The following is a 24,332-nucleotide window of genomic DNA, read 5'->3' on the forward strand; positions in this document are numbered from 1 at the left end:
TTTATTAGAAATAGGGTCTCACTGAGGTGCTCACTGTTGCTGAGGCTGGCTTTGAACTCATAATCCTCCTGTCTCAGCCTTCCAAGCTGCTGGGATTATAGGTGTGCACCACTGCGCCCAGCTGTTCATTCATTTTCTATGTGGTGCTAAGGATCAACCCAGTGTGCTAGGCAAGTTCTCTACCACTGAGCTGCTACTCCAGCCCCTTTTATAACTTTTCAAAAACAATATTATTGTAATTCAACTTATTTGGAGTATATAAAGCATATACAGAAACATATAGGGGACTGTAATGATTTAGATACATAAATTTGAAAACATTAACATGAAAACACTATGCGTATTTTATTGGGAGGAATTTGTGAGATTTTGGATGATATAAATAAAATTAGTGAACAAGTAATGATCAGTCATTATTATTTCGTTTTTCTGTTAACTATACTATTAAATTTTTATCGCAATGGGACCACTAAACCTTGTTATTAGGTGTAGACTTTAGCATAGTTCTATTCACAGGGGTTGTATAACATTAAAGGTTTTCTTATGAAACTTCAGAACATTAACAGTTATTTACAGTTAACACTAGTTATATCCAATTTTTTTTTTTTTTAAGTGGAGGTATTTTGAGATCTGTATGCCCCAACTACTTTCCACAACTTTTTTTTTTTTTAAAAGAGAGAGGGAGAGAGAATTTTAATATTTATTTTTTAGTTATCGGTGGACACAACATCTTTGTTTGTATGTGATGCTGAGGATCGAACCCGGGCCGCAGGCATGCCAGGCAAGCGCACCACCACTCGAGCCACATCCCCAGCCCTCCACAATTTTTACACTGCATGTACCTCATAAATTTCCCTGAAATAATTTCTTTAACATGATCCAGAATAGTGTGGCCAAGGAGATTCCTATGTTTGTTTGTGTGTTTTACAGAAAGTCTCTTGTATCCTGTTAAATTAGCCAACAGTTCCTTAATTAGATTAATTCAATATTGAAATATTCATTCTTACTGTAAAGGAGTTATTCAGGTCTGGGGCTATAGCTTAGCACACATCATGCAGGAGGCCTTGGGTTTGATCCCTGGAACCACCAAAAAGGATAACATTCAATTTTATCAAGTGAATGTTTTGCAGATATTTTCTATTGCTCTGTGGAATCTAATTTCCATTTTCTTAACAGTGTATTTCAAAAATTAGAGAAGTCTTTGTTTTGATGAAGTTGTCAACTTTTTCTTCCTTTTTTTTTTCTTCTTCTTCCATTTTTAAGGAATTCTCCTTTAATACTTAGGTAGTACTTTGAATGTAGGACATGCTTTATGTCAAATGCATTTCTTTTTTTTCTTTCTTGTAATATTATTCTTGCCAGAAAAAAATCCTTTCTTCACTGAAGATTACACAAATTATCCTTCTGTTTCTTCTTGAAATTTTAGTTTTTATGTTTTACATTTGTTTTAGAGTTTGCTCAGGAGCTTAAGATATTTTGCCTGTAGATATCTCATTGATTAAAATAATATCTTGTTTTTCATTTGTATTTCCTGATTTTTTTTCCCAGAAATAATTGATTATTGATTATTTTGGTCTATTTGTGACTTTATGATACAGAATTGGTGTTTCTGTCTGTTCTTTTACCTTTCTGGCATTTAAAAATATCTGGTAATGTGACTTCTCCGACTTTATTACTTCAGGTATTTTAGATCTTTTGGTCTTTTTTTTTTTTTTTTTTTGCGGGTGGGTTTTACCAGGGATTGAACCCAAGGGTGGTTAATGACTGAGCCCATCTTCGTCCTCAGTCTCTCCACCCTTTAATTTAGAGTGGATCTTACTAAATTGCTTATGACCTTGTTAAGTACTTGGCTTTGAACTTGCAACACTGGTCTCTTTTTGCCTTTTTATATAAATTCTAGAATTAGCTTGTTGATTTTCAAAATAACCCCAAGAATCCTACTGGATTTTGAGTGATATCCTGTGTGTGTATATATACGTCTATGTATGTGTATATATCTATTTGGGAACAGTTATAGCTTTTTTTTTTTTTGTACATAGCTATACTGTCAAAGAATATAGACAGTCTTTTTTTTCCCCCCTCTTTTTTCTTCCTAGGTACAGTATTGAATAGACATTGTACAAATTGTTCTTTTTTCTTTTCTCCCTCAGTCTTTAGAATTAGATATGCTACTAGTTGTAGATTATTTTGTAGATGCCTGTAACAAGTTGAAGAGATTCTTACTTCTTTCTAATTTGCTAAGGCCTTTTTTTTTTTTAAATCATGAATGTCTCAAGGATTTTGTCAGATACCTATTTTGCTTGTAGTGAAATGATCATATGTTGTTTATTCTTTAGTCTGTTCACATATTAGTTTTTTCTAGGTGGAGTACATATTGCTCACGATGGGCTAAAACTCCTGGGCTCAAGAGATTTCACATCAGCCTCCTGAGTAGTTGGAACTACAGGTGTACACCACTGTTCCTAGCTTGTTATTTTAATTAAAAAGATTTTTTTAAGTGACAATTAATTTGTGTTTTCCCAGGATATATCCAGTTTTTGTGACATGTTAATCCTTTTTTCTGTGATGCTGAACTTAATTAGTAAATATTTTGTTGAAGATTATGGAATCTTGTGTTTTTGAGGGATATTTGTATTTTTTCCATATAAAGTCTGGTTTTTGTATATAGGTAATGTTGGACTTATAAAATGAATGTTCTCTTTTTAATTATCTGAAAAAGGTTGTGTAAAATGTGTATTATTACTTAAATATTTGGTAGTAAAAATCACTATTGAGATATTCTGGGCCTGGAGTTGGCTTTATATCAAAATTTGATGTTATTTTATAGATGTAGGATTATTCAGGGGTACCTGCCACTTTCAGTTCTGGGAATGGAAACCAGGGTCTCACTCATGCTAGACAGGCAGTCTACCTCTAAGCTATATTCCCAGCTTTCTTCTTTCTTTCTTTCTTTTTTTTTCTTTGAGTAAGCTATGGTAGTCTGTATACTGAAGGAAATAATTTACTTTCCTTCATTTACATTGTTGAATTGATTATTTGTCATATTTCCATATTCTCCTTATGGTTATAAGGTCTTTAGTGAGATTTCTTTATTTCCAGGATTGGTAATTTTTATCTTTTAGGTGTGAGGGTATTATTCTAACTAGAAGTTTATCAGTAGTACTCGTACTTTCAAAGAACCAGATGATAGTTATACTGGTGTTGTTTCTTTTTCTTTCTTTCTTTCTTTTTTTGTTTTTGTTTTTTCTTAAAGTCAAGTTTTAATTAATTTCTGTCATTATTATTTCCTTCTTTTCACTTTCTGTAAAGCATGTTTAATTCGACCTTCGGATTTAGCTTAAGTTATTGTTCTGATATGTTTCTTCTTTACTAATGTAATAGGCTTAGACTACTTTCTTTTAAAGTAATTATTGATATACTGGATTAAGATTAGTCTTTTTGATAATTTTCTATTTAATTGACCTGTTTCTTTTAATATATTTTTTTCTGCTAACTTTTGGAAAATTTTTTGATAGTTTGATTTCCACTATTTTTATTAGTTATTACTAAAATTTTTAAAAATGCTAATTGCCCTAGCTCTATTATGTATGTCTTCATTTTATTAATCTTATTTTAAGTATTATTAACTTACTCTGTATAATTTCAGAATTTAAAATAGTATAGTTCTGATTTCTTTCTGGTTTATTTTGAAAGATAGACCTCAGGAGCAGCCAAATACTGGGATGTGGGGTCACAGAGGAAGCTTGTGAGTGGATATGGACTATGATATCTCCCTAGGATACATTCATCCTTTAGCAATTTGTTAAACATTATAGCTGAATTTCTTACTCATTTGTACATCACCAGCATCTCTTTTTATTACATTCTTCTACAGGAAACCCAGTGCTTTTGTTCCATTCTCTTGGGTAGCGCATTTGTTTTCATGGATTTCAGCATTTTGGTTTCTCTGTGACTTCAGCTCTCTGAGTTTAAGAAAACTTACGACTGTAGTTCATTTGCCTTTTTTATTTTTATTATTATTATTTATTTATTTTGTAGTTGTACATGAATAAGAATGCCTTTGTTTCTTTGTAAGTGGTGCTGAGGATCAAACTCAGTGCCTCATGCATGCTAGGCAAGCACTCTGTCGCTGAGCCCCAGCCCCAGCCCTAATTTGACATTTTTTATTGTTAGATTGGGAGTGATACTTTTTATAGCATTTTTTATTTGGGCATAAGCAGAACTTGAGTTTTACTGTTTTAGTACATAAAAATGTTTTGATTGACACTTAATTTTTGAGAATCAAAATCAATATTCATAATAAGAACATTTGAGGATATAATGAGAGCTCATTCCATTATTAAGATTGCCCTGAGATATTAAAATATCATAGTCTGCAGCTTTAATTACATATCATTAAGTTTTCTATTTAGAAGGGAAGTCATTTTGGTTTTGTGTAAACTGGAGGCAAGAACAAAAGTGAGATGGAAACTATCAAAGAAAGTTTTTTGTAACTTTGTTGTATTGAAGTAGTTACTTCTATCTAAACTATTTAAAATGATTTTATTTTTAACACTCTTTCTTTCTTTCTCTAGGGGTGCCTTTCAGACAGGACAAGGACCTCTCGATGCTCAAGTGAAGCTCTTAGAATTCACTCTGGAGCAGAATTTTGAAGTTGTTTCAGTTAGTACTATTTCTGCTGTGATAGAATCTGTCACCTTCTTGGTGCATCACTATATCACTTGCTCAGACAAAGTAATGTCAAGAAGTGGATCAGATAGCTCTGTGGGTGCTCGAGCATGCTTTGGGGGACTTTTTGCCAACCTCATTCGCCCAGGTGATGCAAAAGCTGTTTGTGGTGAAATGACAAGAGATCAACTCATGTTTGATTTGTTAAAACTTGTTAACATTTTAGTACAGCTGCCTCTTTCAAGCAATAGGGAATACAGCGCGAGAGTATCTGTGACCACCAATACAACAGATAGTGTATCAGATGAAGAAAAAGTCTCAGGAGGCAAAGATGTCAATGGAAGCAGTACCAGTATGCCTGGATCTCCTGCATATGTTGCTGACTTAGTCTTAGCTAACCAACAGATTATGAGTCAGATTCTGTCTGCTCTAGGCTTGTGTAATAGCAGTGCCATGGCAATGATAATTGGTACGTATTGAGAATATTAATTTTATAATTGTTTCTGGTACATCAGTTTTACTTTATAATGTAAAACTACTTTATTGTAAGATTCTGATGACTGATTTTTATTAGTGAAAACATGTGGAATGGCTTCACTTAAATTAGGTTCTGTAAGGTACAACTAACTGTCTCTAATGTTTTCAACTTAAAGAATTTGTTATCAAATTTTGTATTGGAGACCAGTAAAAAATGTATTTATGTACATTTTCTTTGAAAATGAAATATAAAATTTTATTTAAAATTCAAGTTCCTGTGATTTAAAGTTTATATCTTATTGTTTTAGCTTCAATAGGAAGAATAGTTATATTGCATCATTTTGTTAAAATTTTACTTATTTTGGCTTGTTTATATTGCTTTCTTTGTCACTGTATCTTCTTTTTGATTAGATGTTATGATGCATAGTTGCATACTAATATTTATTTTCTCTCTTCTTGAAGAATATCATCTACTTTTCTCTTTATTTTTTTTATGAAAGAAAATATCCAAAAATCTTGCTTTTATGAATAGATACTGTAATCTCTAGGGGTATGTGTGTGTAGTTTAACTGTTCCTATCATCTTCAGTGGTTTTGGAAAAATTTACTTTTGATTAGTACTGGCTTTTAAGGATATACTTTAAAAAAATATATGTAATCTTCTATTTAAACTAGGGGCAAGTGGATTACATCTCACCAAACATGAGAACTTTCATGGTGGGTTAGATGCCATATCAGTTGGGGATGGATTATTTACCATACTGACAACACTAAGTAAAAAAGCTTCTACAGTCCACATGATGTTACAGCCAATTTTAACCTACATGGCCTGTGGGTATATGGGCAGACAAGTAAGTTCAATTCACCAACAGTTACAGTATTTCATGTAATATTTGATATTATAAATAGAGAAATAGTTACCTACCTACATTCATATATATGTATTTTAATAGAAACATATTAGTATTCATATCATATATTAAAAAAATGTGTCAATAGGTGAGGATTATAGGCTTATTAATAGAAGTTGGGGAGTAGTTTCTCAAGGTGATATTTTCCAAGGACTACAGTGATATATAAATACAACATTTAGCATGTTCTTAAACTTCAGATTTCTTTCTATGGGCCCAGGAAGTGGTTCTTTCCTTTTCCTTAAAAACAACATAGTTGAATAGGATGTTCTTTATAAATGATATGTAAGAAAATTTAATATGACTGTTTTTCAAATTTATGTTGTATATTTAGTTTTTTCTTTTCAGTAAAGAAAAATTAGGATAACTTCAAAAAGAAAATACGTTAGAATATATGCTTTTCTTTATTTTCTGTTAAAAATGAAATTATAGGAACCAGTTTGGTTTTTTTTCTTTTAAACTGTTTTGTCCATTTATTATTTTTCAAATGTAGATTTCAACACATTTCTTAGGGAGTTTTTGTATATATCGGTGTATAATTGTCATTTTCTTAAAATGTTTTTGAATGTATAATTATAATTCAATTGGAAATGCAAAGGAATTGAGTAGATGCAATTTTTTTTTAAGGAAATTAGTGTCTACTGGAAAACAATGAATGCACACTAAAGGATGAAATTATAATTGTAAATGAAGGTAGTTGCTTACAAATTACTCTTGAGTACAGAGAAGAGATAGTTGTCTTTCTGATTCAGATACTTTTTTTATGTGCTTTGGCAGATAATTTGTATGTAGTGTATTTAAGATTGTCAGTTTATAGAAATTATAAAGGAATATTATATGGACTTAGAAGTGTAGTTTTCTTGGTTCATAGGAAGGTATAAAATTATAATATACATATTTATTTTTTAGGGCTCTCTTGCTACTTGCCAGTTATCTGAACCATTATTGTGGTTTATTTTGAGAGTATTGGATACTAGTGATGCCTTGAAAGCATTCCACGATATGGGTAAGATAAAATTTCAAAAGTGTTTAAGTGTAACCATTTTGATAGTACACTCTGTTTTCACTTTTGTAGTCTTCTGTGATTGTTGACTCTTGATGTCAAAGCATCTGTTTTAAGATAATTTTCATTCAGTATTCTTTGTTAACTTAGGTGGTGTTCAACTCATTTGCAACAACATGGTTACAAGTACAAGGGCTATTGTGAACACTGCAAGAAGTATGGTATCAACAATTATGAAATTTCTTGATTCTGGTCCAAATAAAGCTGTTGACAGTACTTTGAAAACGAGAATACTAGCTTCTGAACCTGACAATGCGGAAGGGATCCATAACTTTGCACCCCTGGGTAGGAAAATGATTGCATGTTATTATGAATTTATTTCATATATTCACTGATATAAAGGAAAATTAGTTATTAAACTAACTATTATTGTCATTTGAATAGTTTCTTTTTTACAAAATGTGTTATATATGACAGCAGAATGCAATATAATTCATATCACACATATAGAGCACAATTTTTTATCTCTGGTTGTACACAAAGTAGAATCACTCCATTCATGTCTTCATACATGTACTCTGGGTAATGATGTCCATCAGTATATGAATATTGAAGAGTCCAATAAAGATTAAATTATACTAAAACAATCGAAGTCCATAAAAAGCAAAGTATTTTACATCCTTTATGAATACTTCTAGTTTCTGCTTAACTTAATCTAATCTTATTTTCTAAAACTTATTTACCCTACAAAGCTATAAAATACAATCAAGAAATATTCATCAAATAAGTAATACAATATTATAAAAGGCTATGTCATTATAAATATGATATTTATTTGACCTGTTCAGGTCCTTGGCCCATTTATTGATTGGGTTCTTTGTTGTTGTTGTGTTTTTTTTTTTTTTTTGGTGTTAAGATTTTTGAGCTCTTTATATATCCTAGAGATTAGTGCTCTATCTGATGTGCATGTGGTAAAAAGTCGTTTCCAAATTGTAGGCTCTTTATTCACCTCACTGATTGTTTCTTTTGTTGAGAAGAAGCTTTTTAGTTTGAATCCATCCCATTTATTGATTTTTGATTTTATTTCTTTTTTTGTTTTGTTTTTTGTTCTTAATGCTTTATTGCATATGTCGGGGGGGGCAAATTCTTATTTATTTAAAATGTCTTCTGTAGGTACAATCACATCTAGCAGTCCTACTGCCCAACCAGCTGAAGTGCTTTTGCAGGCGACACCACCCCATCGAAGAGCTCGCTCTGCTGCTTGGTCCTACATCTTTCTGCCTGAGGAGGCATGGTGTGACCTTACCATTCACCTTCCTGCAGCAGTGCTGCTGAAAGAGATACACATCCAACCTCATCTTGCATCTCTTGCAAGTAAGTAATGGCTTATAAAGCATTATGACAAATTATAATTTAGAAACACTTGAAATAAGAAAAATGTTTTTTTGTTTTTTGTTTTTTACCTTTATTTTGTTTATTTTTGTCTGGTGGTGAGGATCAAACCCAGTGCATCACATGTGTGAGGCAAGCGCTCTACTGCTGAGCTACAACCCCAGCTCCGACAAAAGAAAAATATTTATCAAATTTAAGGGCTTAAGTATGATTACCAGATTATAATTTTGGAGCAGATTTTGGTGGAATAATCAACACTACTTTCAAGTTATTTCCCATTAAATGAAATGATAGGGTTGTTATCCTCAAACAAATAGTGTTTGATGAAGTCCAGAGAAATATAGTCCAGTTATATGTTATTCAACCTTTCTTTTCTCCCAATTTATTATTAATATTTTATGTCAAAATGAGTTTGTTTACTCATTTTGTTTGTGAGTAATGTTTGTTAGCAGTCTTAGTTTGTCTACGTTGGTCCTCCTTACTAACCCTGAAATGTAAAATTCACTTAGATTTATTTGCATGCCTTATCCTACCTCTACTGGAAGATAATTACCTCTACAAAGAATTTTGTGACATTTTTAGAGTAGTATTTTCAATATTTGAGTGTGATTTCAAAATTTATATTTCATATTTATTATGACATAGCCTTTTGTAATATTGTATTATTTATTTGATGAGTATTTCTTGATTGTATTTTATAGCTTTGTAGGGTAAATAAGTTTTAGAAAATAAGATTAGATTAAGTCAAGCAGAAACTATAAGTATTCATAAAGAATGTAAAATACTATTTTGCTTTTTATGGACTTTGATTGTTTTAGTATAATTTAATCTTTATTGGACTCTTCAATATTCATATATTGATCGTCATTACTATCAAGTATCACCCAATAACTGATTGAGACCTATGGGAAATTTGCAGATTTCAGGCATATTTGGAAGAAAAAACTTTTTTCTTCTGATTTGAACATTTAGACTATTATATCCAATTAGTAATTGAGTTCATACTACTAGATACAAACAGATATAGTTAATATAAATTAGAAGAGAAAAAGGCTAATGCAGAGAAGAAACATAATATAAAGGGGAACTCTGGTATGAAAATGCAAATGTTTTATGAGTGTGCTTAACGAAACAGTTTGGTTTTACTTTTGGATTGGAGCAGACATTGGACGTATGTGTACTTCAGTAGAGATAACAAAGACTTTCAAATCAAATATGGACTTCAATATAAGGTGTATCATTTGTTCTTGTGGGGAATTGAATTACCTAATTTTTTTTTTCACTGTGTCTCCTGTATAAATACTTTCTTCAAATGGTTTTGAAGTTCAATTTTAGAAATTGGTATGAATTCTCTAATTCCCTGTGTAATTCTGATATATTATTGGCATGCAGTAAAATTTAGTCCTAATTTTACCATTGAAATTAAAATTAAAACCCCATTTATATATCCTAGAGATTAGTGCTCTATCTGATGTGCATGTGGTAAAAAGTCGAGATGAATTTAATATATGGACTTCTGTGCTGTGGTAGGGAGAAACAGTTTTCCTGTGGTAGCTGCCATTTGTTACCTCATTGGGGTTCCTGCATATTAAGCAAGCACTCAACTATCATGCTACACCCCAGCCCTGTTCATGGCAATTTTGAATAAAGTAGAAATGATAAAGTAAATGCCTTTTTGGTTGTTTGGATTGCACATCTTAAGTTACTGTGTTTTTCTTTTTTTAGGTGAATATTATAAACATTTGAATATGATCTTTCTATTATGTTGAGGATCAAATATTTAATATTGCGAAATAGCTCCAAAACTAATTATGATGAAATTCACTGAGAAAGTATGATTTGGTGTATGAATTTTTTATTAAGTTTATAGTGAATGTAACTGAAAGCTGCTCTTTTACTTGGATTTTTATTAGATTTTGAAATCTAGTTCACTTTTCTGTTTGTGGTTGTTCAATTTTCTCTTCTTATAGCCTGCCCATCCTCAGTGTCTGTTGAAGTAAGTGCAGATGGGGTAAATATGCTACCTTTGTCCACTCCTGTTGTTACCAGTGGTCTCACCTACATAAAAATTCAGCTTGTAAAAGCTGAGGTAGCTTCTGCTGTCTGCCTTAGACTACATCGTCCAAGAGATGCCAGCACATTAGGCCTTTCACAAATTAAATTATTGGGCCTCACCGCGTTTGGTACCACTTCTTCAGCAACAGTTAATAATCCCTTTCTTCCATCTGAAGATCAGGTATCTAAAACAAGGTATGTTTTTTTTCCCTGAAATTATTCATCTCATGGTCTGGTTTTTTTGTTTGTTTGTTTGTTTGTTTTTTAAAGGTTTTAGGAAGTTTTTTGTTCCATAGGTTGTCCATATAATATCTATATAATATCTTAATTTTTTATTAGGTGAGATAGAGTCAACAATTTTGTGGAAGGAGAATCCTGAGATTGATTGAAATTGAGATTTTTGTGTGTTTAATCTTTTGAGTTGACCCACAGTGTGACATATATGTTTGTAGCTTTCAGGGTTTGTGTATGTATATGTGGGGTTTTTTTTGGGGGGGGGGTGGCGGGAGGGAGTCATGGTCTGTATAGGGATTCCCACATGCCCACATGCTTTTAAGTAGGAGTATATCTGAATACTTGAATCATGCAAACTGACTTAGAAAGAGGGAACTAATCTTGAATGATAATTCCTAAAAGCCTGTTATTAAAAGTATTATGTCTGAATAAAACATATTAGGACATAAATACGTCCTGTAATAAACATTTTGATAAATTTTAATGGTTAAAAATTTTATAGTGAAGTTTTATTGAAAATTTTGCCTAATAGAAAATTCAGTATTTTTCTATTTTCAAGTTTTCCAACTCTATGATCTTAATCAGTTGCTATTTAGAAAGAAAAAAAAAAGATAAAAACTGAGTCAGTGGCTGTTTTTGTTTGTTTGTTTTAAAGCAAGCTTTTAACTCCTGGTGGTATGAGCACTTAAATACTTATAGGGCAACTTTCTGTGTGTTTAATTCTTTATTGATTTTTTAAATATATTTATTTTATTTTTATGTGGTGCTGAGAATCAACCCAGTGCTTCACGCATGCTAGATGAGCATGCTACCATTTGAGCCACATCCCAGCCCCATAATTATTTATTGATTTTGCAGATGTCTACCATTTGATTAATTAATTTATTTATTTATTGGTGGTATCAGGGATTGAACCAAGGGCCTTACGTATGCGAGGCAAGTGCTCTATCACTGAGCTATACTTCTCAACCCTTAACTGGTGATTTTTAAGAAACAAAATATAATGATGTTTTAAAAAGTTTTATTCTATCTGTGAAATAACTTGAGCTACTTATATTTATCTTGTAAGTAATTTTGTGTTTATATTTCAGTATTGGATGGTTACGGCTGTTGCATCATTGCCTTACCCACATAAGTGACCTGGAAGGAATGATGGCAAGTGCTGCTGCACCTACTGCTAATCTTCTACAGACTTGTGCTGCTTTATTGATGTCACCATACTGTGGAATGCATTCACCCAATATTGAGGTTGTGCTTGTAAAGATAGGACTACAGTCTACTAGAATTGGCCTGAAGCTTATAGACATTCTCCTGAGAAATTGTGCCGCATCAGGCAGCGATCCTACAGGTGGCAATTAACTCTGATATTTTATATTTTACATTATCCTACAAAGCAATCACAATTGGCTTAAGCAACCTTGACGATTATCCCTGTTTCTGAAATTAATTTCTCTTTAGCTTCATTAGTTTTCAAATTTGTTTTCTCTTCTTAGATTTTATGATTTGTTTTTAATGAATCACTTAAAAATTAAGCACTTCTTCCCTTTCCAAATTTATTTATCTAGTAACTTTATTGTTTTTCTTTTCTGTTGTAAGATTTGAATAGCCCTTTACTTTTTGGAAGACTGAACGGACTGTCTTCTGACTCTACCATAGATATTCTTTATCAGCTTGGTACAACTCAGGATCCTGGAACAAAAGACAGGTATATGATGATCTGTTTTCATTGAAGCACACATGTACACAAATATGACTGTAATGAATGTTACTTACCATACTTTGTCCTTATACAATATTACATAAAAGTTAAGATGGTATTGTTATTTTTTGCATATCTAGCTATTTACATAGTACAACTTTTAGAGATTATCATGAATAACATAAGTTTTCATGTATTTGGATGTATTTTGAGTAAAGTTGAACTCAAGCAGAATTCGTAGTCTCTCTTTTAAAGACTGGAATGGAATAAAAACATTTTTAAGTCAACCATGTTATGATATGACCTTTATAAGGTGATGGTACCATAATCATGCTATCTCAATTAGTACTTACTAATTATATATAAATATATAAATTGTGTCCACAGTAAGTATTTGGATTATTTTGATAATGCAGTAGTAATGTTCTAAGTTTTTACATATCGATTATATAGCTGTCATTTAAACTCTGTACCTTCTTTTTCTTGCTTCCCACAAGGTGAAACAATATTATACTACTACCAATAATAATATTAAACAATATTATACTAATAATATCTGAACACTTGAGCTAAATGTTCAGTGGTGTCTACATATAGGTAATTTTGATGGGTTCTCCTAATATGATTCTACCTTAAAATTTTCTACTCCAAATTGATAAAAACTCTGAAGTACTTCTGAAACGTTGTTTGAGCAACCGTTTGGTATTCTTTCATTTCATATATGGTATATGGGCATATATATAATATGTGAATTTAAAAGTAATATAAATAATTCCTGAGCTAGAGACATATTTCCTAAGTTATCCTTTAAGGTTTTGGTTATTTATATTGAAGAAGAAATCCATCAGTATTTTAACTTCTTACTTTATAAATTATTATCAAAATTGTTAACTTTTTGGTGGGTACTTACTCTTTATATAGGTATTTACATAATAATGTCTATATGCTTGCTATGTTATTAAGTACTAGAGAGAACAGGTTAATTAAGTTCTGCTCTGTGCCTTCATGGTTGGGGAGACAGAGCAGTATCACCCAACAAGGAGGGTGTCAATTTGGGTGTATGCAATGAAGTGCTTAATAGTACAGGCATTCAGGGAAAGATGATTAATATTTACTCATAAATAGTGTAATAGTAGTCACTTAGTTTTGCCCAATTAATTGCACATTCTCTTGATTAGAAACATTTAAATTTTCATTTTTAACATTGTAAATATTAAATATTATCAAAATATTAAGCAGGGTAGTTTTTCCCCTAAGTGTTTTACTTTATATAAAACTGTATGATAAGTATTTTACATTGTAAATGATTGCAATTAGTTTTTTTTACCTAGTAAATAACAATATTTTGCCAAATTTAGTTAGTAGAGTTAAAATATATTTTAAACACAAAATATATTTTAAAAATGAGTACTTATTTTTCCAGATAGGTTGCTTAAATTCTCTTAGAACTAAATTGCTTAGTTTTTAAATTTTAGTTTTATTATAAATAGAATATTAAACTTAATTTTGTCCACGTATTTATCAAAGCGGAATTACTTATCCTTTAGAACTAACATTAATGCCAAGATTCCTGAAATCCCTGGAATAAGAAATTATTACTTGTCCCTAATTATCTCATCTTCCTTCTCTTTCTCCAAATAATCTTTATGTCCTGTCATAAACAATTAAGCATTTAAGAGTCTTACCTTTCAGTCCTTTAGGAGAGAAAGAGAGAGAGAGAGAGAATATTAAGCAATATTATGTGCCCTCTGCCCTCATTTCTTTTAATCTAAAGCAATAAATTTTGCATTTTGTGGTCTACACTAGAAAATCAGATACAAATGTAGTATTTTAATAATTGGACAATAAATCATAACTTTTTTTTTTTTAGTTTTTTTTTTTTATACAAACTCTAAAGTATTGTTTCTTTTAAAAGTGTTTTGTTCTTGGGCTGGGGATGTGGCTTAAGCGGTAGCGCTTTGGCCTGGCACGCGCGGGACGCTGGATTCAATCCTCAGCACCACATACAAATAAAATGAAGATGTTGTGTCCACCAAAAACTAAAAAATAAATCTTAAAAATTTCTCTCTCTCTAAAAAACAAAAAAAGTGTTTTGTTCTTAGCCAGTGATTCATACTTTGATGTGTTTTACTGATCTGCAGCCTTAGGGGATTGGGAGTAAGTGACATTTGCCACAGTATGTGTTTGAGGACATATTCCATTGTCAGAATGAGTGAGGGTGGGTGACTGCTTCTAGTAAATATGCTGGTTTTGATCAGATCTTGCACAATAAAGAAATGTCCTCAGATCACTGCTGTATCTAGTGTAAATTTGCTATAAGAGGACAGAAAATTTAGAGGAGTTTGTTAAGATGTATATTCCGTAATTTTAGACATTTAAACATATTGTTTATAGGTAAGGTAAGAAGTTAAAAATAATTTATTTACCGAGCTTTATTAAATAATAGTATTATTTAATTTAAATACTATTAATTCAAATAATGCTTTATTTAAAATTGGTAATGTTATTGGAAAACTCCACAACTACATCCTACTTGCTTAGTTCCTCCCATTTGAAATTAAAATGATTCAGAACAAGTAGTATATTCTTATATATATCTTGCCTACATGCCAAAATGATATTTAATGAAATGTTAGTTGTGGCATTATTAGTTATGGGAATTCATTTTCTTCTTTGAAGAATTCAGGCCTTGTTAAAATGGGTCAGTGATTCTGCAAGAGTGGCTGCTATGAAGAGAAGTGGCCGGATGAACTACTTATGCCCTAGCTCTTCAACAATAGAATATGGTCTTCTCATGCCGTCTCCTTCTCATTTGCACTGTGTAGCAGCAATTCTTTGGCATAGTTATGAACTGCTGGTAGAATATGATTTACCAGCACTGCTGGACCGAGAACTCTTTGAGTAAGTATGATGATTAAAAAAATCCCCCCTGCTAATACTAGATTACTTCAGGTTTTCAATTATTAAACAGTGTTTTACGTGTCTATTTGGATAAATATACTTTGAAAGTAATAAATCTAATCAGTTTTAAATAGGATGTCACATAGGTTTAATTAGTGTGTGTGTGTGAGTGTGTGTGCGTGTGCACGCGGGCAGGTGCACATGCTACCTTTTTTTTTTTTTTTTTTTTTCATTGCTAGGGAATAGAATCAGGGGCATTGTGTGTGCTAGAAACACACTGTACCACTGATCTACACCTTCATATTTTCTTCTTGTTTTAAGAAAATGTATTAGCAATGCTGCCTGCTTTTCTTGCCTGAAATCAGAATGCTTTGGGTAGGTCTTCATAGAGTATTGTGTCTGTTCTCCTTTGCATATTTATCCATTAGGATCTTTTATCTTTATTAATGTACCATTTTGGAGGAAAAGTGTAGCTACATATTTTTGAAAGACTACTTTCTACATTGTCCTTTTGACAACTAGTTTTCATTTACTCATATTTCTTCTTCATACTTAGCTAAGGCTTTGCCAGACTTACTAATAGATAACTGTAAGTTGGTAGCAAAATATTGTATTTATTTCTGAATAGTTCCATGAAGGCTTAGAGAAGGTAAGTCTTTGTTTTTTTTATCTCTTTATCTTCATATTTGGCCCTACCAGTTGGCATAATCCATGATTTATTAGTGAACCTCACTAAATTTTCGATTTGTAAACATGAACTTACACCACTTAAATGTCATATATAACCTAAACATTTCTTATATTTTTTTGTTTTTCCCATGATTTTTTTTTAAGATTACATTGATAATGATAGAACCATTTAATATAAGTCACTTCATTTTCTCAACTCATTTTACAAGTCTAACCAAAATCCAGTGTATCTAAATTATTTAAAAATGTATGTATCGTAAGCACCCACACTATAGTATCATATTGTTAAGTGTCAAATGAACTATGTTTTTTGTCAGTATATTTGATCTATAATAGAAATATTTAAATAATGGATTTTTTCTTTATAAAATAACTATATTATTAATATATGGTATCTTTTATTTCCCTAGGTTACTTTTTAATTGGTCCATGTCTCTTCCCTGCAACATGGTTTTGAAGAAAGCTGTCGACAGTCTACTTTGCTCGATGTGTCACATACACCCAAATTATTTTTCATTACTTATGGGCTGGATGGGAATTACCCCTCCTCCAGTGCAGTGTCACCACAGTCTGTCCATGACAGATGATAGCAAAAAGCAGGACCTTAGTTCATCTTTAACAGATGACTCTAAAAATGCACAAGCACCTCTTGCACTAACTGAATCACATCTGGCAACCCTTGCTTCTTCTTCTCAGTCTCCAGAAGCTATCAAACAGTTACTAGACTCGGGTTTGCCTTCTCTTCTTGTGAGGAGTCTGGCTAGTTTTTGCTTTAGCCACATTTCTTACTCAGAAAGCATTGCTCAGTCAATAGATATTTCCCAGGATAAACTCAGGCGGCATCATGTTCCACAGCATTGTAATAAAATGCCTATCACAGCAGACCTGGTTGCCCCTATTCTTAGGTTTTTGACAGAAGTTGGCAATAGCCATATTATGAAAGATTGGCTTGGTGGTTCTGAAGTCAATCCACTGTGGACAGCACTTCTTTTTTTATTGTGTCATTCTGGGTCCACTTCTGGAGGACACAGCTTAGGTGCACAACAGACCAATGCAAGATCAGCTTCTCCTTCTTCAGCTGCTGCAACAGGACTGACAACTCAACAGCGTACTGCAATTGAGAATGCAACTGTTGCGTTCTTTCTGCAGTGTATTTCATGCCATCCTAATAATCAAAAGCTTATGGCACAGGTAAGAGGAGAAGAACTTGAACTTTGTTAGGTTTTGGTTGTCTGTTATTTTAATATACTATCACTTTGCACTAGAAGAATAAAATAGAGAGGGTTATGTATTAAGGCCAGATGATGGTAAACTTGAGATAAGTGATATTTGAAGATTTGAATTTAAACTATAATTAAAATGAAGTACCAATATCTCCTCTCTGCCCCCTCAAAATATATAGTCTCAAAAATAATTTATTCTTTATGATAAGGTGATTGGGAAATTCATACATAGGGATTCTTTATGTAGATCTTAACACCCCTCCAAATCTCCCAATTGAAAAGAACAAGACCAAAAGAATAATATTTTAGCTGCTGGAAGAAGATTAACACTTTACTGTGATCATTGTTTACCACATCTGCATTTAAACAATGTATTTCGGTGTAGCCAAATTTCTATAACTGTTAATTTGCTTCTCATTATATAGACTTCAGAGTAGGTTTCACATAGGAGGCTCTGGATAAATCACATAAAAAAGATAGCCAGACGTTGTAGCTAAGACCTTTAATCTCGTCAACTCTGGAGGATGAATGACAAGTTCAAGGCCAACTTCAGCAATTTAGTGAGACCCTGTCTCAGAATAAAAAATTAAAATGTGAAAGATGATTTATTGTATTAAGCCTGAGGGACCTAAAATCTTGAAACCTAGAATTATTTCAAGGCAAATTCTAAGTTGGAATTTGTCAGATTCTGCAGGTTTCTGGATTTTATGACCTTGGACAAGTTGTTTAACATGTCAAACAGGGCTAGTAATACCTGTCTTTAAGGATGTTTTGCCAGGATTTAAAAAAAAAAAATGTTTATTTTTATTTATAGTTGGTGCTGAAGATCAAACCCAGGGCCTCACATGTTCTGGACAAGCACTCTACCGCTGAGCCACAATCCCAGCTCCCATGATTAAATATTCTAAACACACACACACACACACACACACACACACACACACACACACATTCTCTCTCTCTCTCTCTCTTCTCTCAAGCAAGCGCATGCTTATGTGTGTATAATAGAGTTTGTATTACAGAGCCTCTTTGACACAGCTAAAACACTAATAAAACTTTACTCTTATTTAATAGTGCTTATTGAGATCAAATTTTGTTAGTAGATTAAGGTGTATCAGTGACAAATTTTCAAAAATATTGAGCGATTCAACTTTATTAAGAGGAAGAACAAGATACCTTATAATAATTTTAATGGTTGGGAAAATACCCTTCTGATTACTGCAGTTAAAGGGAAATTATAGTTATCAACTTTGACCAAGGGCTTGGTTATAGATACTTGAAATTTTGATATGTGTCATTGAGTATCCTGAATTGTTTCTGTTCTATTGATTTCTGGCCTGATTATCACCTCTGTCTCATTTTAAGACTTTGTTTATTTGTTTTTGTGGTGCTAGGGATTGAACCCAAGGCCTTGTGCATGCAAGGCAAGCACTCTACCAACTGAGCTATATCCCCAGCCTTTTGTTTTATGTTTTTAACATACTTTATAAAATAATTTTTGTTGTAACCATATTAATATAGACTAAAGTTTCTTGTGTGGAAAAACTCTTCAATAGTAATTTCTTTTCTTTTGGGGGAGGGGAAGGTGGGTATCAGGGATTGAATTCAGGGGGCACTTAACCACTGAGCTGCATCCCCAGTTCTTTCTTTATTTTATTTAAAGACAGGGTTGGATTTGAACTTGAGATCCTCCTGCCTCAGCCTCCTGAGCCTCTAGAATAGACCACTGCACTCTACTTTTAGGAGTAAATTCTCTTATGCACAAAATGTTTCTTACGTTTTGAGCTTAACTGTATTCATATATTTGCTTTAAGATATTTTTTTAGTCATATATAGACACAATATCTTTATTTTGTTTTTTCTCTGTGGTGCTGAGGATCAAACCCAGTGCCTCATATGTGCGAGGCAAGTGCTCTGTCACTGAGCCACAACCCCAGCCCTGTATTCATATATATTTAAGTTAATTGTTTCTTTAGTTGCTGATTTGATGTAAATGTATTAGATGTATACTTATTAATCTACGTTCTTAATTTCCTGTTTATTCTTCAAAATAAAAGCTATAAACAAATTTGCAGTGAACTTGTTTTAATCTCTTGCCAGGTTCTTTGTGAACTATTTCAAACATCTCCCCAAAGAGGGAATCTTCCAACATCAGGGAATATTTCAGGGTTTATACGAAGACTGTTTTTACAGTTGATGCTGGAAGACGAGAAAGTGACAATGTTTCTTCAGTCTCCCTGTCCGGTGAGTATTTAACACTTAAATTTTAATGAATACCTCTTTGTAAATATATCTCATAGTTAATTTTTGAGTGTGTACTTATCTTCACATTCATCTAATTTTCAAAATAGCAAACCAAAACTGGAGCAAACTATACTTGTTATCAGGACTTGAAATTCTCTTGAGGATAACCTCCCACCATTTCAATAACATAATTTTTCCTATACTGTACCTTAAGTAGTTTGATTTGATTTTGGGGAAAAAAATGACAGAATATTAGGTACAATGCTGCTAATGGAAAAGTTAATAACAATCATGGCAACCATAACGTTTAAAGAAATATATCAAACTCTTGTGTTTTGTGTGCTTTATTGAACTTTTCATTCTTATATGTTTTTGAAATTGATTCATAATGATATATATTCTAAAAAGTGGACTTCTTAATTTCTTCATTTTTCAGCTGTACAAAGGTAGAATTAATGCAACTAGCCATGTCATTCAGCATCCAATGTATGGAGCAGGACACAAGTTTCGTACTCTTCATTTACCAGTCTCAACAACATTATCAGATGTTCTTGACAGAGTGTCAGGCAAGTCAGATTTTAAGTATTAATTTTTCTTTTACTTTATTAGATGTGTGTGGAATTCTATTTTATAACTTTATTTCATTGCTTCTGCTCACTTATCAACCACTTAATGACTATAAAAGGTCAAAATATCTTTATAGTTCAAAGCATGAATAAAAAACTTATTCATTGGACAAAATGTACAGTGCATTCAGGCATGAGTAGTCCTTTTGGTATGATGTATGTTATGCATAGTAATGACAAAAAGGTCAGCTAGAAATGCAGATCAGGCATTGGAAATCATTGATGAAATTTTACCAAAGTAAACCCTCTGGTCATTCTATAGTGATGAATTGCAAGGCATTAGATTGGATAAGAGAAGTTTTATTAATAAATGTTTTCTAAATCTAGGGACAAAGTGTGATAAAGAGATGATAATGAAATAGGTAGAAGTGTCTTGTCACCTTATCATGTATAGCCATTAGTGAAGAAAGCAGAAAGCATTTTCTGCAGGTTTCATGCTTGTAGTATAGTGTGTGCTTTTAAGCAACATACAGGTTATTTTTTTTAAAGCAGTTTTTAATAGCAGAATGCATATCATCTACAGTAGATAGTTCTATTTCTTGCCTCTTAGAAATCCCATTTAATCAGTCAATGAATTTATTGAATATCTGCTATGTGCAGATACTTGTATAATTAGAATTTAACCTATTGATGTGAAAGTAAGCAGGACACATTCTGCCCCTAAAAGTAATTATGAGTTTATGTGTGTTAGATTTAAAAATAAACTGGAAATGTGAATGTGTGTATTAGAGTATAAATATACTGTATACTTAAGAGGGATCACTATCAACTGAAGGAAGAATAGGAGTATCATATAAAAGCTGGAGATGTTCATTTACCAGAGGAAAATACAAATCTAAAGCTTATTAGAAAAAAAAAAAAAACTGGTTGAATAGTTTGGAGAGTTGTTACCATATACAGGTGCTAACTTAAGTTAAACCATGTCTAACATTCAGACAATAATGCACCAGAGAAGATGCCCTTGTCTCCCATCTTTCAACTTCCGTGTCTCCTACAATTAGCCATCGATAACTACAACAACAACATGAAACAGGGCGTAACCTAATTGTAGAAAGTAAATTCAATTATGATGAAAATCAGAATGAATTAGAATAAGTTAATTAGTAATATCAATTGACTATAATTATTCTGCAAGTTCACTTGTAAGAAAAATTATCAAGTGAGATGAAAACAAGTTGGTTTAGGAATTACCTTTTAAAAAAACTGATCATGGTTGTCCATACACCTCCAACAAAAGTCCTTCATAGTAGAAACAAGAATTACTATTTATACTATGCCTCTGTTCTAAGGCAATCTACTGTGTTATCAAAGAAAATGCCTTTTTCCCCACCATTTTCTCTTTTACTAAGGCAGGCAATCTTTTGGAACAGACATGTTTCAAATTCAGACTTTTCCAGATTTTAGAAAGTAATATAATGCATAAATAGTACATTACATAACCCCTAAGCAGAGTCTTGGGCAGATCCCACAGTCAAACTCATTAATATCTCTAAGTGAATATTTGAATATAGATGATATGCAGAAAAGTTATACATAACCTTATGTCAAGCCAGTTAGTTTTTGCCACCAAATAAGTGGCACAAAATAGGATTGTTAAAAAAGGAATCTTGTTTTCCAGAGATTTGAGAAGTGTAAAATTGTAGGTAAGAAGTGATCAAATGGAGTTATGCCTAGAATAATTTTCATTAAGATGATTAAAACTAAAGGGAGCTGAGTGTGGTGGCACACACCTGCAATCCCAGCAATGTGGGAGTCTGAGGCAGGAGGATTGCAAGTTTGAAGCCAGCCTTAGCCTCAGCAACTTAGTGAGGCCCTAAGCAATTCAGTGAGACTGTCTCAAAATAAAAAATAAAAAAAGAACTGGAGATGTGGCACATTGAGTTCAATCCCTAGTACCAAAAAAACAAACAAACAACAAAAAGAAACTCTCAAGGGAGTTTGGGTCACCTATAAATTAATCAAAATACCTTTATTTCCTTGAAAGATAGTAATTTGAGGCAGTTCCTTCATTAATATTTGTGGAAGCTTATGCAAAAATGGGAATGGAATTCTATTAGCATATGCTAACAAACTGTTCAATAACTGTGATCTCTCTGCCTACCTTTTTAAGTATACCTTATACTGCAAGAAATCTTAAATATGTCTGTATTTCATTATTTTTATATATGACTGGATATCTTTGATGAATGAGTAATAAAACAAAGGTATATGTAATTCATCATTCCTAAACTTGGATAACCTTAAATATAGAAAAAATACAAATAATTTGTTATAATTAAGTTGACACATATTTGATAGTAAATGGCTAATGGGTTAAAATTTTGAATATATATTCATGAAAAAGTAAAAAAGTTAATGTAAAATATTGACAGAGCAAAACTTTTTCATGGTTTTAAAACTTATTTTCTTCTAACATGCTGAAAATTTTCTATTAAAATTATAAAGAATAATAAAACAAAATTTAAATAAAAATATATATGAAACAAAAATGTATTATTTGATTTCAAAAATGTAATTATCTGTTATTGAATGTATTAATAATAAAATATTCACAATTCTAACAAAAAAAAATAAACCATGTAAGTAGGTATGATCATTTGAGCAAGGTAAAAATATTGTTTTCTAAGTCAGACATTGTGGTGCAAGCCTATAAGTACCATCTGAGGCAGGAGGATTGCTTGAGCCCAGGAGTTCAGTCCCAGCCTGGGCAACATAGTGAGACTCCATCTCTGAAGAAGGAAAAAAAAAAAAAGATTTTTTTTCAGTTCATAGTCATTGTATGTAAAACAGCTGTATGCAAAAATTGAAATTCTTTCCTACCTTTTAACAAAGTGTTTAGTGCAGTGTTATAATACTGTAATACTTATTTTAAAAATCATGGTTTCTAACTTGAAAATGTCTTATCTATTACAGCTGAACTTTTTTGAAAATCTGATTTTAGAGGCTCTTTTCTGATAAATACAATTGAAAAATAAAAATTAATACAATTGAAAAATAAAAATTAACTAAATAGATGAAGGGAATAAATATTCCTAGAGTTTTAATTATTGATATTTTATATATTTATATATTTTATATATTTAACTTGAAATTCAAAACTACATTCTACTATAAAATACCTGAAATTTTAACATTTTTTATTACATTTCTAAAAATGCTATTGTAAAACATTGTATTCCATTATTTAGAATATTCTACAAAATAATTCCCTTTAATTTTTTTTTTGTAATATTTATTCTTTAGTAATAGGTGGATACAATAACTTAGTGCCTCATGCATGCTAGGTGAGTGCTTTTCCTCTGAGCCCCAACTCCAGCCCCTTCCTTTAATTTTTAAACATAATTTTATTTATTACATAAATATTCAAATAACATAATTGTTTGTAAATATACCACATCAAAACTTATGTGCTAAATTTAACCTCTTTGTAGCAGTTCTTTAACCCTTTGAAGTGGGCTTATGACCGTTAGTCATTTTGTGATACATGTTACATATATTTATTTCAATATGTATAGAAATATAAGTAATTTAGAAATATTTTATCAGTAATTTTACTCACTTATAGCTTTTGACACCATTGGTTTTAAATAAATAATACAGTTTACAGGTCACTATATTTGTATTTATGCATCTCTATATCAAATATTTAGAAGTTTGATTTGGTTCTTTTTTTAAATGTCCTTGTCCTTACTTAAAGTGTACAAGTGTTCTACTTTCTTAAATACATTGGGCAGTGTGTATTATTTTTCTCCTCACATTAGATACATTAGGTACATTCTTGCCTCCTTGTCTGAAAATTTTATTGGATTCCAGAAAAAAATGAATGCTATTTTCTTGGGTTCTGGTTTATTTTTTGTTCTATAAATTTTTTTCCCAGAAGTATACTTATGTTAGTTTAAGTAGTTAATTGCTTTTAGGACCTGCTTTTAAGCTTTATTAGGTAGGATCATATAAAGTTTTAATGTAAGGTGAAACTTCCTGTGAGGATAGAATTTTTTTAATAAATCTATGTTGTCTAGTTTGGAAGTTGTTGAGAATTACCAAACTATATAACTGGTGAGAATAAACTGAATTTTTAATTTAAATTAGCTTTAAATTGGTGTATTGTATTGGAAAAGAAATAGAGTAATAGGTTTGAAAATGCATGTATAAAATTTACTTAACCCCACTTCAGAGGCTATATGCTTCTGGGTACTCAATTAGTAATTCA

The 24,332-nt window shown here is 31.6% G+C and overlaps 1 protein-coding gene across 8 annotated transcripts in view; it reads left to right on the plus strand.

The window, feature by feature from the left end:
• Birc6 (baculoviral IAP repeat containing 6) overlaps positions 1-24,332 on the plus strand; it is a 212,639-nt gene that overhangs the window by 119,885 nt on the left and 68,422 nt on the right. For 7 of the 8 annotated variants that reach the window (XR_013088669.1, XM_076833780.1, XM_076833781.1 and 4 more), the window contains 12 exons: positions 4,575-5,137; positions 5,820-5,995; positions 6,965-7,061; positions 7,209-7,403; positions 8,232-8,432; positions 10,421-10,700; positions 11,831-12,087; positions 12,336-12,444; positions 15,118-15,339; positions 16,440-17,220; positions 19,353-19,496; positions 19,933-20,062. Coding sequence is in view for 7 of the 8 variants with exons in the window: in XM_076833780.1 (XP_076689895.1) it covers positions 4,575-5,137; positions 5,820-5,995; positions 6,965-7,061; positions 7,209-7,403; positions 8,232-8,432; positions 10,421-10,700; positions 11,831-12,087; positions 12,336-12,444; positions 15,118-15,339; positions 16,440-17,220; positions 19,353-19,496; positions 19,933-20,062 (3,155 nt within the window). In the remaining variant the exon portion in view is untranslated. The remainder of the gene's footprint in view (positions 1-4,574; positions 5,138-5,819; positions 5,996-6,964; positions 7,062-7,208; positions 7,404-8,231; positions 8,433-10,420; positions 10,701-11,830; positions 12,088-12,335; positions 12,445-15,117; positions 15,340-16,439; positions 17,221-19,352; positions 19,497-19,932; positions 20,063-24,332) is intronic. The other variant, XM_076833785.1, reaches the window with a different exon arrangement.

The sequence above is a fragment of the Callospermophilus lateralis genome, chromosome 14, assembly GCF_048772815.1.
Source record: "Callospermophilus lateralis isolate mCalLat2 chromosome 14, mCalLat2.hap1, whole genome shotgun sequence".
Lineage (NCBI taxonomy): Eukaryota > Metazoa > Chordata > Mammalia > Rodentia > Sciuridae > Callospermophilus > Callospermophilus lateralis.